General features: G+C 44.9%; 1 protein-coding gene across 4 annotated transcripts in view; it reads right to left on the bottom strand.

Annotated features, from left to right (window-relative positions):
• Positions 1-16,447, bottom strand: part of LOC147463963 (glycosylinositol phosphorylceramide mannosyl transferase 1-like) — an 89,318-nt gene extending 72,871 nt beyond the window's left edge. The window contains exons 1-4 of one of the 4 annotated variants that reach the window (XR_015185517.1): positions 15,556-16,443; positions 14,820-15,234; positions 14,575-14,741; positions 14,410-14,480 (exon numbers count right to left, since the gene is read on the bottom strand). Coding sequence is in view for 3 of the 4 variants with exons in the window: in XM_086492068.1 (XP_086348194.1) it covers positions 14,410-14,480; positions 14,575-14,741; positions 14,820-15,234; positions 15,556-15,719 (817 nt within the window). In the remaining variant the exon portion in view is untranslated. Of the gene's footprint in view, positions 1-14,409; positions 14,481-14,574; positions 14,742-14,819; positions 15,235-15,555 lie in introns of all 4 variants that reach the window. The other 3 variants (XM_086492068.1, XM_086492062.1, XM_086492066.1) reach the window with 3 other exon arrangements.
• Positions 16,448-17,051: the final 604 nt, after the last annotated feature.

Here is a 17,051-nt window from a genome sequence, read left to right as displayed (position 1 = left end):
TTTAGTGCACTTCGCAAACATATGCCCAGTTTCCCCGCATCCAAAGCACTTCCCCTCCTTAATGTAGCGAGCCCTCTCTTGAGGAGTAAGTTTGGGTCGTGCATCCTTTTCTTTATGTTTTGGGTTGCTCTTTCTCTTTCTACTTTCATTTTTCGAAGTTTGTTTGGCTCTTTGCGTCATGATCTCATCTGTGGGGTAGGTCAGACTGCCAGAGTGAATGGCAAAACCCCGTTTCGCATGACTCATCAACTCCTGAATGGAAGCTGACTTTTGTTCTAAGCAGTGATCTCGGATCTCTGTAGAAAGACCCAAGGTAAACCGCTCAATCTGTTCCTTGAACAAGATCTTCTTAAATAAAGAGGCGGGTAGAAAAGAGATCCAGAATCTCTCGCAATAAGCGTCCATTGTATCCTTCTTGGTCATCCGAAGATGGTTCCAAGCAGTTCGTATGTCGCGTTCATACTCTCGAGTCAGCCATGAAGAAATAAAAAGCCTTTTGAATTTCAGCCATTTAACTGGCATTGTCTTGTTTAATAGAAGCGTGGACCACCAAGTTCGAGCGTTCCCCTTAAAGTAAAAGGCAACTCTCCGAATCTTAGAGTGCTCTGAGTAACGCCCTCCTGAGAAAGCTATTCAAACTGCTGTATAAAAGACAAAGCCTTCGAAGCATCTCTATAACCAAAAAACGTGTCAAATTTAATTGACTGTCTTCCTTAAACTCTCGGACTTTCTTGCTTTTGTCTTCCAGAAAGTCATAATGGTTGGCTTTATAAAAATTCTTCTTCTTTGCATAAAAGCTGTTGTCGTCAAAGTCTGAACTATCTAAGACGAGTCCACTGTAGAATTGTCAACCACAAGGCGAGATTTAGGCTTCTTTGCCTTTTTCTTGCCCTTTCCGAAGCTTTACTTTTTGCTTCGCTTTTGCCCTTTTCTGTCTTCTTCGCTCGAGTCAGAGGAGCTAGAAGAACTGTCAGAAGAAGAAGAACTGGGTACTACTCCTTCAAATCGAACACGCTTCTTCTGCTTCGTTGTTGATTCAAATGTAGGCTGACGACCCAAATAAACCGGGAAGTCAGTGCCTTTCTTCTGCTTTTTTTCGTGCTTTTTAGCTTTGTTCTACGCGTCAAAAAGCTGAGCAATTCGTGCATCAACCACCTCTTCTAATTCTTGCTCTGTGTACATCTTGGGAGTAGGAGGTTTCTTGAGAGCCGGTTTGAGAGGTGGTTCTGTGGTCTGCCGCCACTGTGTGTGCACCTCATCGAAAGAAGTCTGGCTCATATATTTTGCAAATTTTGGGTCCTTCGCAAAAATGAGCATCATCTTTGTTGCATCGCTGATCAATCATCGACGCTCCATCTCTTCGAGCTCCGCCTGAGTAGGCCAAGGCAGGCCATACTCCTCGTTTAAATCTTCGTTGTGACCTCTTCCCGCATCTCCGGATGCAGAGGAAGTCGACCGATCTCTGCCTGAAGCCATAAGTGCCGCGTAAAGAGAATCGGATTTCCCGTAGAAGAGAAATCAGCCGTGCTCTGATACCACTGTCACGTGACACATCCAACCCTATGTGTCCGTGGACAAGCTACAGCACGACAAGGGTTCGGTCAGTCCAGTCAGTCTAGATTTAGAAGTGATCTGGCATTTTTGTGAGTCTGTTCGCAGACCGTGCATGCCCAGGCACTTAGTGTAGATGCATATCCTCTGGTTGCACACAGCATGATCATAAGCATTCCCATCAGAATTCTTCAGGGAAATTTTCCAGTGCATTTAGCCTATTTTTCCTATTTTTGACATTTTTCACTTATTATTTTTAAGTGACTTTTGTTGGAAAGTAGGTAGAGCAATTTTGCTAAGTTTGTATATAAGCAAACCTAGCGCTAGCACTTTTTGGCAGAAGAGGTAGCAAGAGCTCCAAGCTCAACAGGCAACTTCTCAAGCAAGAACCCCTTGGTGGTTTCCCCTCCAAGCAAGAAAGACTCAGTACCTAGCGTTTTTCTCCATCAAGCCTCATCGCCATACAGTCCCTGCTCTGGCGTTTTTGGCATCAGCAACCCATCGCCACACACTTCAGCACCTAGCGTTTTTCCCAAGCCTAGCATTTCCAGATTTGCAGCATTTAGCCATGGCAATTTTCAGCAATGAAGACCTGCAGTTTCAGCCCTAAAAGACCATCAGTTTCAGCCATAAAGACCAGCAGAGAATCAGAGTTTTTCATAGCATTTTCAGCCGCAGCAGATTTCAGCCCATAGCGTTTTTGGACAACAGATAAAGAGTAATAGATTTCAGCCGTTAGATCGGTCTCGCCATCCCCGTCGTCGTCATCGATCTAGCCTAGACTTGCATCAGTCACATGCATTCAGTCTGTACCAGTTTGTGCAATCATAAGTAGACCACTCTCACCGACGAGAGTGGGACCTTCGAAGGAGGGTTTTACGACGTCTCTGGTGTCGTATTCTCTTCTCTCTCTATCTCTCAGACTTATGCACCTTCACTCACAGTGTCCATTCACTTTGTTTCTGTCCATTGCACTCTCTCACTAAAGGAACGGAAGGCTCTCCCTTCCGTAAGTAAAAGGAATCCTTGAGCACAGTTCGGAGCACTCATCTTGAGCAAAGTTCAACATTCACTTCAACTACACCTTACATTGGTATCAGAGCTTTGGTAGTGTTCTGTATCACTCAAGGAAAGAACCACAAGAACCGCATTTATTTATTTTTTCTTGTTACGGTCGCATGTAACCCAAGTCCTCTTGGGCGTGTCGATTCCTAATCGTGTTTTTGAAGAGTGACAGGAATCCCAAGAAAGAAGGGCTTGGCCAGCCTCCCCTTGTGCCTCTTTTCACTCATTGAGAGCGGACCGTGCACTTAGCGACCGGCCAATCGACGTGAGGTGGGAGAAAGCAACCTTGGTGTGAGCGTAAGGCCGCTAAGGGGTGTGCCCCCGGAAAGAGCAGAACTCAGGTGAAGAGAAGGTCCTTCTCTAACACAGATTGCAAGCGAAAGAAGAACCGCAAGAACTCAAGAACCTCGAGAACCTTAAGAACTCAAGACCCTCGAGAACCCAGAACCACAAGAACCCAAGTTCCTCGTGAACTTAAGAACACAAGACTTCAGTGGATGGTTATCACTCGAAGCGGAATGGATACTTCGCTTGGAAATGAGGAGCATGAAAGAGGCGAAGAAGAATTTTCCCCATCAAGAGGTTTTTCCGACCCTCTCCCTTCCCCATCTACGCAAAGGATTGCACTAACTCCTATGGAGGCTTTCGACATGATGATGATGGATAGGAAGTTAGAACACGAAGCAAGAAGAGCAGAAAGAATGGCAGAATTTGATCGTGAATGCGCAGAAAGAAAAGCAAAAATGGATCGCGAGAACAAAGCAAGTAAAGCCATGAACGACCGACACATGAAAGAGATGTTGCGACTCTTTTCTCAAGTGCAGGCACAGATGCAAGAGATTCGGGAAAAGGAGACTCTCTCAGTCTCTTCGTCTCCAAAGCATGACACACAGGACTTGCATGATGATAAGCATGATGATTTGAATGATAATGATAAGCATGATGATTTGAATGACAATGACAAGCATGATGATTTGTATGATCAAGACGTGATTGTTCACAAGGATGATGGTTTAGTTGATGTTTTTTTCTAGCGAAGCTAACCTCGTTGCAGAGTTGATCAATCACGAAGAATCGATCTTGGCTCTCGAGTCGAGGTCCATAGAACCCCACAGGAAGATTCGATCAATCATGAAGAACCGATCTTGGCTCTCGAGCCTAGGTCCAAAGAACCCTCACAGGAAGTATTATGTGTTCGCATGATTAGTCAACACGCATTGATCAAGTATTTCATTCGTGATCGTTTCCTGTATTTTAGTCAGCGTCTTTATGTGATCCCTTTTCCTAGGCATGACATATTGTACGTTGAGCACGTTTCACTCATGACTGAGCACGGATGTATGCGGATTGTTCATGAAAAGCTGAAAGGTATGCATTCAAGGAAGTCACATTCAATGTCTCTTCCTTGGCATGACACAATCGTAGAGAGAGCACAAGAAAGATTGAGCATCGAGCATAGGCATGTCCATTGTGATTTGCCACAGTTGATTGATTTAGATCAAAAAGTCACGATTCGACCCCATGATTTGCGTGTGTTTGATGAACGGTTTGGCACTCCGTCCATTTGTTCATCTACATTGCATGCACAGTCTTTAGGGAAGACGAGATTTTTTCCGGTCACTTTACATGGAATGGGTATGTTCATGGTTTTGTGTTGGAAATGGTTTCAGGAATTTTCAGCCATGGAGATTCTTGAAGGAGAAAGAAGCATGACTTTAGACGAAGTTGAAGCATTGAAGGAGCCACACAAGACTGTCGCTTTCGACGCGGCCCAAAGAAGCAAGCGTTGCAGACCTTTATGAAGTTCAAGTACCGCACTACCCACACATCAGAGTGGGCCGGCGAAGAGTCCCTTCCATGCTATTGGTGATCTCCCTCGACGCTATACAGTTCGGTACCAGTACCTTTGAAAAGGAGGGGATGTCACGTGACACATCCAACCCTATGGGTCCGTGGACAAGCTACAGCACAACAAGGGTTCAGTTAGTCCAGTCAGTCTAGATTTAGAAGTGATTTAGTATTTTTGTGAGTCTGTTCACAGACCGTGCATGCCCAGGCACTTAGTGTAGATGCATATCCTCTGGTTGCACACACCATGATCATAAGCATTCCCATCGAAATCCATCAGAATTCTTCAAGGGAATTTTCCAGTGCATTTAGCCTATTTTCCCTATTTTTGATATTTTTCACTTATTATTTTTAAGTAACTTTTGTTGGAAAGTAGGTAGGGCAATTTTGCTAAGTTTGTATATAAGCAAACCTAGCGCTAGCACTTTTTGGCAGAAGAGGCAGCAGGAGCTCTGTTGCTAAATTGGCTTTATCTTACAGAACAATAATTCTAAATGAATTATTGGATTTATAAGTGAGAGGGTTTTCTCGCTTGGAACACCAAGGAAAAATAATTCTAAATGAATTATTGGAATTTTAAGTGAGAGGGCTTTTCTCATTGGAGACATCCGAGTACAGAGTATTCCTAGTGCGTCATTTAAAGTAATGACGGGAACACTGAGAACGGGAATATCTGTAAGGCTACCAGGAACGGGTACTTCTGATGCGTCGCATCGGATGGGTGACAGGGAGCATCGGAAAGAAGTATCCAACCATCCGGGAACGGACATCTCTGATGCGTCATAGGATGGGTGACATAGAGCATCGTGAAGGAGATTGTACCGTAAGTTCGGTAGGAAAGGACTAGGTGATGGGTATTCCTGATGCGTCACAAGGTGGGTGATGGGTGCATCGGAAAGGGAATATCCATAGTCGGGAGGAAATTCCAAACTGTGTTAGAATTGTGCACAAGGAAAAAGCAAGCACTTGAATGAAGATGGGTTCAGAGGAAACTTTGAGGAAAAACATATGCTTTTTGAGAAAGCGGGATTGCTTTTCGAGAAAGCAGATGCTTTCCCGCGAGGAAGTCTATGTCTGCATTGCAACTGTGCATGTGATTGCATCCAGGGACGCCTGGGAAGTGTTGTGAAAGCATTGTTTTTAACTTATAAGGTTTTATTGAGTTTTTGGGCAGGTTCAGACTATTTTTAAAATACGCCGGCCGCCCACTTAATAAGTGGGCAGCCATCTGATAAATAAGGCAACAGATCAGCCAGCGTTCTCTTTTTCTGGCAGAACAACAAAAAAAAAAAAACGGCCGCGATCTCTATGCGAGCAGCTATTCGTGGCCGTGGCTAGGAGCTATAAAAGCATCACATGCCCTCACTCAGGGGGGGAAGACCAATCTTTGCAAGGAGGAGATGCTGCTGCAGATTTCAGCCGTAAAGAAGACGTTGCCGGTGATGCCCATGGCTGCCCCAAGTGTACCAGATGTCGCCAAGACCCAGTGCGCGAGTTCCCTCGCGAAGAAGTGCCTACCGAGCCTGTTTCCATCGCGAGAAGTTGCTGGGTTTCTCTGTTTTCAGCCCATAAACGTCGTAGACGGGGCTGATCTACGAGAAGGAACCCGAGAACACACCTCTTCTGTGTGTAAGATTGGAAGAGAGGATTTTCTATGTAGAGATCTCTTCCGGGGAATTGTTTTTCGAGAACGGAGTTGCGTTTCGAGCGTCGAGACTTTGAAGGTAACGATTTTCATGTTATGAACTCTGAGTATTTGTTTGCAGGTGTACTTCCTCTTAGTGAGGGAGTAGGAGCAGAGGAAGGCATGAGCCTCTGCAGGAGAAAAGCGCTCTGAGGAACTAGAGCCAGATCAGCCCAACGGTTTCGTACCCAAGTAGATCCACGGATCGAAGAGAGGTAGTCTCTCAAGTTGTGATCCGGAAGTTGGGATTCCCAAGTAAGGACTTCGTGTCCGAGAAAGCAGAGTTGTTCTGCGGGAAGAGGACTCTGGAGAGAGAGTTGGAAAAGAGTTGCAGGGATGCCATGCCCTAAGTCTGGAAGGTGAGATCCACAGGCGAGAACCTTGATTCTCGAGGAATTGGAATAAGGAACGGAAGTTCCTTGGAATAGGGTTTTGCCCTAGGAATCGGAAGCTGAGGCTTCCGGGAACCATCAAGTCTTATTCTAGAACGAACGTGGTAATACGTTCGGTTCAAGTGCTTGTATAGACTTCTCCTCAGTAATAAAGATACTATTATGGGGGGGGACCAGCCCATCTTCTGGTCCCCAGTACTGTGTCGATCTTCTCACTCTCTATTTCTCTCTATATCCTTTGGCTTCAGTATTAAGTGATAAATTCTATTTATCCGAGTATATTTTACATTGTTATGCGCTCCCGTTTGTGACAAGCTCCAAGCTCAACGGGCAACTTCTCAAGCAAGAACCCTTGGTGGTTTCCCCTCCAAGCAAGAAGGACTCGGTACCTAGCGTTTTTCTCCATCAAGCCTCATCGCCATACAGTCCCTGCTCTTGCGTTTTTGGCATCAGCAACCCATCGCCACACACTTCAGCACCTAGCGTTTTTCCCAAGCCTAGCGTTTCCAGATTTGCAGCATTTAGCCATGGCGATTTTCAGCAATGAAGACCTGCAGTTTCAGCCCTAAAAGACCATCAGTTTCAGCCATAAAGACCAGCAGAGAATCAGCGTTTTTCAAAGCATTTTCAGCCGCAGTAGATTTCAGCCCATAGCGTTTTTGGGCAGCAGATAAAGAGTAGTAGATTTCAACCCTTAGCTCGGCCTCGCCATCCCCGTCGTCGTCATCGATCTAGCCTAGACTTGCATCAGTCACATGCATTCAGTCTGTACCAGTTTGTGCAATCATAAGTAGACCACTCTCGCCGACGAGAGTGGGGCCTTCGCAGGAGGGTTTTACAACGTCTCGGGTGTCGTATTCTCTTCTCTCTCTATCTCTCAAACTCATGCACCTTCACTCACAGTGTCCATTCACTTTGTTTGTGTCCATTGCACTCTCTCACTAAAGGAACGGAAGGCTCTCCCTTCCGTAAGTAAAAGGAATCCTTGAGCACAGTGCGGAGCACTCAGCACTCATCTTGAGCAAAGTTCAACATTCACTTGCGCTGCACCTTACAACCACTTTAACAAACTTGGACACTCCAAGTCGAGAATCTACCACGACACCACAAATAATCACTTCAAAAACAGTTCACAGTTCACAATTGATTCGATACTGGCCCGACAGAGTTTCGTGCCTAGAGATATTGGCCCCAAAGACTGGAGCCCCTTTCAGTATTTCTTTTTGTATTAATCTGCAACTCAAAGTACAAGCGAGTAGCCGGGACTCACTCTCAGACTTTGCGTCCAGATGCTTTGAGAAGTGAGAGCCCAAACTACTTATGTAAAGAGTTTACAAGGGGTGCCAAAAACAGAGCCCAAAAGCTGAAATCAAAAGCCTTAGAAAATAAAGCAAAAGCTTTCTCTCTCTCTCTCTCTCTCTCTCTCTCTCTCTCTCTCTCTCTCTCTCTCTCTCTCTCTCTCTCTCTCTCTCTCTCTCTCCCATTTGCGGGGAATCAAGCAGCCAAAAGCAAGTCCAAAAGCTGCACAAAAACTGCCGCAAATTGCGCCACGATTTGCGGGCGTGTGTACAGTTGCCACGTGTCATCCATTCCGTAATTTCCGGGGGGCTGTCGTACAGCAATGCCACGTCAGCTTTGTTCCTGTCCACCGAGACTATCCCAGGCCTAAAGGGGAATGTGTGTGTGTGTATTGGGCAGCCACATCACAGAGTTATGACAACTGGACGTGCATGTCTAGGCCGGTCATAGTTGCACTTGCACAGGACAACCTTTCAGCATGTAGGCAATTTACCGCATGTGAACCACCTCTTAGTACCTTATTTTTAATATGTCAATTTCAGCCTTATTATAACTTGGTCGTTGGTCTTCTTTTGCCCTACTCGACCCATCATTTGGCACCTATATACGGGACCCAAGGGGCGCTAGCAAGAGGCAGAAGACCCAGAGTAAGAAGACTCAGGAGCACAGAGCAAGCAGTGCCCCACATGACCCAAGACCCTTGGCGTTTTTGCATCAGCGACCAGCCCTTTGCATTTTTGCATCAGCAATCAGCCTTGGCGTTTTTGCATCAACTTTCAGCCCTTAGCCTCACGGTACGCCACCATTTCTCGCAGCAGATCCTTGCTTGAAATCAGCCCTTCGCCGTCAAATCAGCCAGCATGATCAGCGCTGGGATCTACCAGCGTTTTCAGCTTTGAGCGTCAGCAGAACCTCAACCTAGCCTCGTCATTGATTGCACTTCCTTAGCCATCGGCATTGCTAGAAGATTCCGGCATTCAGCCATATCGTCGTCGCCGTCGTTGACAGAGTACCCCAGCACCTAGTACCCCTTGTGCCTTGGCTCGCCAAAAGGATCAATAGACCCATCAAAAAGTACCTCTCAGTACAGAGCATCAGTACCAGTACCCAACATCGGTAGCATCAGTACCCATTAGCATCAACATCTCAGCATTTAGCATCATTGTATCATCATTGTGCAAGAATAAAGAAAGTGCCTGCTCTTGCAACAGAGCAAGGGGGCCTTGAGGGTTTGGGACCCGACATACCGTGTCTTCTCTCTCTCTCTCGTGTCTCTCTTTCAATCAGTTTAGGTCAGTTCTTTCAAGTGAAGTAAAGTGTCCCTTGTGTTTGTGCGGAGTACTAGACCCGAGCTAAATCCGTAAACACTTCCGCTACACCTTACATCAAGCATTTCATTATCTGGTTCATCTTCTTGTCAAGAACTCTATCTAGCTCTTTCTGCGAGTATAGCTTTCGCTACTCTGCACTCGTTTGTCCTTTCAACTTTCTTCCCAACTTGAGAGGAGAATCAATGGCCTCACGCCATCTTCAGTGAATCTCATCCATCGGGTAATTCTTCAGGTGTTTCACAAATCTTGAATTTCTGAGGTACTTCATCAATCTTTTAACACACGTATTAACCTGCAGTTGACGTTTGTACTCCGCTCTGGCAAATTTCCCAACCGAAAGTTTGTCGAATTCTTCATTCTTTTCTTCCCGCACAAGATTTCAACTTTTCTTCGCCTTCCCACTGAGAGATGGCATCTTTGTCAGATTCTTCGCAAGAGCCCATGTGTGCTCTTGGGTTCTTTATGGCTTATGCCCCTTAAAACAAAGCGATGAAGACGAGAGCGCGCCCGATGCGCGATGGACGAAGGGTGGGAGTGGCTAATGGGTCGGGACATGAGATTTTTTCACAAACAAAATCTTGACTGCTCTGTCAGAATCTCCTCGAGAACCTATGTGTGCTGCAGAAGGGATAGGACCCTCCGTAGAAGAAAAATCTTTTTGAGTTCCGATACCACTGTTACAGGCGGGTACACTCCAAGAAAGAAATCAATAGCAACACACAAACAAAAATTTCAAAATCACTCAACTTTAATAGAGACACATACACACACACACACACACACTCAGTCACGAGGATGTGGCAACAGTTAACTATGTCACGGGGACGTGGCAACTGCTAACCTTAGTTGTTGGTTTCTTTCCAATGATTTTTGTTTAATTTTTGAGACCCTCTTTTTGAAGTTGCATAATGGTTGGACATTGTATGGCCAATGTGAACGGTAGTTTCACCCGTAGACGGGAAGTTGGTCGACACTGGAACTCGTATAGTAAAAGGATGTCTAGGCTTAGTTCAAGATCATGTAGGTCCCCCCGTCACACTTAGCAAGTTGGTGGATACAAGGGACTAAACTCAATAAAGGCACAATGCCAAGGTGGGGTTACCAAAGGAAAGTACCAACGCAGTCCCAGTGGGGATAGATGGTCAGATGACCAGTGGGAGTCCAACGGAAGCATCCCCTAAAATTTAGGGAATTGCTATTTTGAACCACAAAATCTATTCGCGTCATTACCTCCAGAATGACAAGGGGAACATTTTAGAACTCTGCTGCAAAGGTAACCACTCGGAAGATTTTTAAGTGGGAAGCCCAAAGTGGGAAACTGCCTGTAAATGTGCCAAGTGGCACCTTTTGGTGAACTTTTGTAACAAACTGCTGACGTGTCAAAGCCTGAAGAATGGAGCCAACTTACAAATGTGGCCGAGGGGCCTAAACTGTCACAAAGTGATGACGTGGCTACCCGAGAGCAGAAACCCTAACCCTAATTTTTGCCAAAAACCCTAACTGTTGAAACCCTAATTCTGGAAACCCTAACCCTAAAATCTGTAAACCCTAATTTTGATGCTAGAAACTCTAAAACTGTAGAAACCCTAACCCTAACCCTAAGGGCAGCAGGGAGATTTTCAAAAATTGCGCTGGCATGATATCATGGTAGGCTGTACGGATTTCCGCATTTTGCGCTGGTTGATGACGTGGCAGGCTGTACGGATTTCCATAAATTGCACTGGCAGCTTTTGGCATTGCTTTTTGAAACAGAAGCTTTTAAGTTTTAAAGGCTTTTTACTGTAACTGCTTTTCAGGCCAAGGGCCTTTAAATATGAGACTAGGGCTCATTCTCTGGCATGCTTCCTGGAGAAGGTGCATAGTCTGGAGTACCGGCTTGTACTGTGTGGATGCAATATAAAGAAATACCGAAAGGGGCGCCAAGGTTTGGGGCCAGTGCTCTCTCTCTGGGGTGGAATTCCGCCACTCCATGTCGCATGTCTCTCTTTCAGTTCAGTTGTTATTGAAGTGTTAAAAGTCTATTCAATCTGTTCTTTTCTATTGGCACGTGGTGCCCGCCTTGTGACAACTTTCCTCATGCAGAAGAGCTAGCGCTCGATTTCTAGCTGGGAGACTCCTCATTTGCAAGCTATCATAGGTTAAGAGCTATTGACTGCAAGCTTTCCCTTTCATGTATAATGTAGTGCAAGAAGTCATGTCCTGCACACCTTACATTGCTCGCTCTCTCCCCTACGCGCAGTAATGTGATGCCCCACAAGAGGGCTTTTCATTTGACCTATGTACAGTTGTGTGGTCTTATGCGTTTTTGCGGTAAGGCAAGAGCCTCTCTGAGCAGAAACAGGAGTAGCTAACTGCTGCTCCAAAAGCAGGCACCGGTGAGGGTGATAACCTCATCCTAAAGGTGCGTTTTCAGCGCTGGTTATGCGCTGAATTTGAACTGTTTTTCAGCCATACGAATGCCAGAACCATTGGGAACATTGCCCCACTGTTAGAGGACAGTTCAGGGATTGTTTAGGGCTGAAAACAAAGAAAAAACCAGTAAACAAAAACAAAGGGTTTATGTCACTGAAAGTGAGTTCTAACGAGGGAATTGGTTTCGGGCAAGTTTTGGGGCTGTTATGCTACCGAAATTTTGCCAGAACAGGTGGTATTAGTTGCATACAAGTAAAGAATTCCCAGGACTCTTCTTTGTACTTTACCCTCTTAAAGAATAAAGAAATATCGAAAGGGGCGCCAATTTTGGGGCCTACAGATTAACGATGTCTGCTCGGAGCATTTTAGCTTCCGAGCCATGTGTGTGCTTTAAGTGACAATTCCCGTTACAGGGTCCTTCTGCAAAGTAGAGAATTTGGGTGAAAGCCAAAGTCTACCACCCTACGGGCCAGTTTCAAGGTTCCGTTGCCGGAATTAAATCACTTTTTCCTCAAGAAGTGGTGTTAGATGCAGCAGAATGAATGTTTGCGCTTTGCTCAAGATAAGTGCTCTGAACTATGCTCAAGGTTCCTTTTCGTTCTTATGGAAGGTAGAGCCTTCCGTTCTTAATGAGAGAATGCTATGATCACAAATAAAGTGAATGGACATTGTGCGTGCATGTCCAAAAACGCTACGGGCTGAAATCTGCGACTAGTCCAAAAACGCTGATTTGGGGGCTGTTTTCTGTGGGTCTTTGTCGCTGAAAATCTGCAGGTTTAGGGCTGAAAACTAAGGTTCTTACCGGGCTGAATCTGCTACTTCTTTAGGGCTGAATTTGCAAGTCTTTCATTGCTGAAAACGCTGCAAAGTGTCTACTGAAAATCGCCATGCTTCTGGTGTCAAAAACACTAGGCCAATGTGTCTCTGCAAAAACGCTAGCTGTGTCTGCTTCTTCTGGCGATGGGGTTGATGCAAAATGCTAGGCAAGGCTCTACAAAAACGCTATCTGATGGGGGTTCTCGCGATGGTATCTGGATGCAAAAACGCCACGCTTGGGAAAGTCCTCGCGGAGATGCTGAATGTGAAAACGCTAGGGGAGGTTCTTGCTTCTTGCTTGGAGGAAATCCACCAAGGGGTCTTGTTGAGAAGTTGCCTGCTGAGCTTGGCTCCTGTTGCCTCTTCTACCATTTAGTGCTAGTCTAGGTTTGCTTATATACAAACTTACTCAATTTGCCCTACCTACTTTCCAACAAAAGTCACTTAAAAATAATAAGTGTAAAATGTCAAAAATAGGCTAAATGCACTGGAAAATTTCCCTAATGGAATCTGATGGATTCTGATGGGAATACTGATGATCATGTTGTGTGCAACCAGAGGATATGCATCTACACTAAGTGTCTGGGTATGCACGGTCTACGAATAGAATCACAAAAGTGCCAGATCACTTCTAATCTAAACTGACTGGACTGACTGAACCCTGATCATGCTGTAGCTTGTCCGTGAGGGTTGGATGTGTCACGTGACAAGTGGGCCTCTCTTGTTTTGGGTAAAGACACAGAGTACAGGAACACAGGATTACACTATGGCCAACAAAGGGAAAGGCATTAAGGAAGAGGGTTCCTCTCCAAATTCCTATGGTCTTTGAGGTTGGCGAGAGTTCACGGCCACCCCTGTCAGTATCTTTTCCCGATGTAAATGCTCCTTCAGGGCAGGGATTTATGACTGAGAAACTTGAGAATGATGCGTTCAGGACTCAATTAGTTGCCACGGTGAATGTGTTTTCGCAACTGGTGCAGAACCCAAAGTTTATGGAGGTCTTGCAAGCGCCACAGCAAATAAGGCAACCTACACCGCGAACAACCCGTTGAGGCTCAAGCCCAAGTACTTCATGCGTCCCAGCAAGATAGGGAGCACCTCACATGTTGCGGAGTCAGTGGCTCCAAAACAGGTTCCTCCCGTCCTTGAACATGTGGTTACGACGTCTATTCTACAGGCTTTGCCAGTTCAGCCCGCCATATTTCAGAGCCCGCATGCTGTCTTAAATGGACTAGGAACTGGTTACCAGACAATGCATCAAGTTTTTCCACCACCCACGGTACATCCTGGGTATTTTGGGGGTGGATCTGTGTTACAGAGTATGGCTTGTTATGCGCTGGAAGCCAACCGTACATGCCAGGAACAATGTTTGGGGGTATGCAAGGCCTGATGCCAAACCCCATGCATGGTAGCATCAGCATGCAGCAAGGCTTTCAGAGCAACCATGGTCAGTTTGGGGTGCCACAGGCACAGGGTCATTTTGGCATTTTGGCATGGCTGGTTTTTCTGGACAGCACCCAGATATGGCACCTATGACGCAAAATGTCAATGGCCAATACGCGCCGATGATCCCTACTACAGTGCCCATGTTGCAGACAATTCCTTTCGACAATTTGGGGGCACTGGAAAAGCCGAAAGCTTACAAAGAAGGTGGTGCATCTGTAAAGTTTAGCAATTTCAGCGTCTTTGAGGATAAGACGAAGGCTCTTACTTTCCCCCATCAGTTTGATACAGCTTATGCAGGAGGAAATTTTACAGAGGCCTCTAAGGTCAGGAAAGCTGCCACTTTCTTGAAAGACAATGTGCTTACATGGTGGACGACACCACATTAATACATCGGACTGTTCAAAAAATAGTTAACTAAGCAGTGGCACCTACAAGCTAGCACCTACAACCTGGGTGACGAATGTCAAACACTGTAAGTACTAAGCACAGTTCATGAATGAGCTAATTGAAACATGTAGAAAAGATCACGAGTTTTTAAAAAAAATGACAGCAGAAGAATACCAACCTTTAACCCAAATAGGAGGAGCCTTTGTAAGATTGGCAACAAGGAAAGACATTGCAATATCTTCACAATTTCTGAAATGAAGAAGTAATCTAAAATAATTATTCCAGGAGGACACCAGAAAGTGGCAGCTGGAGGAAGTGCAAAAAGATTTTTGGAGCTACTGACCTTTTCCTCGTCACGTAATCTCTGATCTTAGCAGGCATGTGATTAGTGTACAAATCAAGGTATTTCTTGTGAAATATTGCACACTTTGAAAGCACCATACTATATGTCCCAGTCCACCAAACAGACCACCAGCCACCATAGGTGTAAACTGGTTGATTGAACGACTCCTTCAACAACACAAGCAATTAGCCAACAGGATGTCCATCTGCAACCAAACTTTACAAAAGAAGTCGAACAGTCTCTACCTTGCCATGAAGCCAATGCATCCGTGGCACAAAACCAACCATACTGTCATGGGCACTTAACCATACTGTAAATGCAAACCCCAGTGTATTACATGGCACCAAAACGTCGTCATCTACAGAAAAAATGGCACGTGTTGCAAGATTGTCAAGGGGCTGGAATCTCGTGTTCAGATTGTCTTCTTGGTGCATATCAATCTTCAGCTTGATGGGATAAGACAATTTCTTTGATGCTTTTTTGACAGAAGCTTGCAAAGCTGTAAATAGAAGTGGGGAGGGTGGTTCCCTTGACTCACTCCAAACCACTCTGATAGAGTGAACATTGGGGCACTGTGAGTAATGTTGAACTGACTTTTTGAGTAAATCTGGACGCCTCCAAGTATTAACCAGCACAGTGAAGCGCTCATGGCTGCAACAACTAACTAATCAAATCGGTAAAGAAAATAAACAAGAAGCTTATCAAAACTCACAATCCTACACACTATGTACTGCTGTTTTAAAAAAATGCAACAAGACAAAATAAACCTAAAATTTGAGGCAACAAGGCTATTAAAAAAATTAGCATCGCAATCCTAAAGAGCAGAAAAGCTCTCAATGTGTTTGCTGTGGAGAGAGAGGAGCTCAACAAATCAAAATGACGTGAAAAATACAGAATAACATGGCAGCAAGCAACTTCCAATTTTACAACTCTGCAGAGCAGATTTCATACAAAGCATGGCATCAACCAATTAAATCTTACTTGTTACCCTTCTTAGTGTGACGATGCCAGCCCATAAGGGAAGAAGTGTGACACAACAACAGAATGAAGGCCAAAAGTGCACATATGCCCATCATAAAGTGGATGCGGCCTCCGATGAGCCACAAAACATGACGATAGCGCCAGCGGTGGGGCGCCCCGCGCATTATAACCCTCTTCTCTTGAAGTCCACCTCTCCCAAAACTTCAAACACTATAATGAAAGCTGCTGACGTCTGCTACTACCAAGTACAAGCTGGTCGCCTCTGTTTGTACTTTTGGTATGACGGCTTGAATTCGGTTCTGTCAGACTCCTTTTGCTTCGAACTGCTCTTAAATCTTTAAAAAGACTCCAAAAATCACCCACAAGCCAGCAGATGACTGAAGATGATGTTTTCAGTGATGCTCAGTACACACAAAAATGCTTTTCCTATAATGTCATTGCATGTGTTTGTGAGGTATTGCATGAGCATACACTCGCACATCTTTCTCTGCCTACCTGTATTTTACCATCGAGGATTTCTAAAACACTAGTGTTTGTTGTTGGGGTGTGTGTGTGTGTGTGTGTGTGTGTGTGTGTGTGTGTGGAGGGGGAGAGAGAGAGAGAGAAGCGGAAGAAGCCACTACAAAGTACCTGGTTCTCTCAGAAATGTGCGGCGATGGACAAAGAAGCTTATGTGTGTGTGTGTGTGTGTGTGTGTGTGTGTGTGTGTGTGTGTGTGTGTGTGTGAGAGAGAGAGAGAGAGAGAGAGAGAGAGAGAGCGTGCGTGCGTGCTGCTGCTGGTGGTCTTTTGCGATGAGTCGTTCCACGCGCGCGCGCTGCTGCTGGTGGATGAGTCGTTCCTCGCCTCCCTGAAGAACCCAGTCAATGCCTCATTCAAATCGGATTTCATTCTAATATGACCCTCAGATTTGAACTCGGGTTGCCAAGCATAAAGAGGGAGGGCTTTGTTTTCCAAGAAACTTTGTAGGTTCTACTTATCTATTTATAATCTAAGATATAAAACGAAAACAGATTCCATGGAGAGACAAATGGAGAAAAAAAAAGTGATCTCTTTTGAAACAATATTTTGAATAGCAAGTTTGGAACACTTCTAAACTTTGCTTTGAATTTTTATTGACCTCACCATAACAAATGTATATCGAGCTAAACAAGATCAATATCAGCCCTAGGCATGTTAAAACATACAAGCCTCTGTGAAAAATATGTGTCTTGACTACAGTTCTATGCTTTAAGTTTCTGAAAACTCTAGATCTAAACAAAGACAGAAGAAATAAAATGATCCTTGTAAATTTGGAAAAAGTACAAAATTACAAAGAGCATGCTCAAACATTACCGTCTCCTTGAAGAAGCCTTAAACTAAGTGTGTTTATTTGAGAAAATGTCTTTTACTAAGGCTAACCCTAAAAAAACTCAAAAAAGTGAATGGAGAGGTAGTTTTTAAAGTAAAGACCCCACCCTTCCAAAACTGGCATGACTTCTTTTAGTCCTCGATACTT

Source organism: Adiantum capillus-veneris, chromosome 2, assembly GCF_014529385.1.
Source record: "Adiantum capillus-veneris isolate H3 chromosome 2, ASM1452938v2, whole genome shotgun sequence".
NCBI classification, from domain to species: Eukaryota; Viridiplantae; Streptophyta; class Polypodiopsida; order Polypodiales; family Pteridaceae; genus Adiantum; species Adiantum capillus-veneris.
Note: the sequence above shows the minus strand (reverse complement) of the source record. Positions and strands in the feature narration are given on the sequence as shown.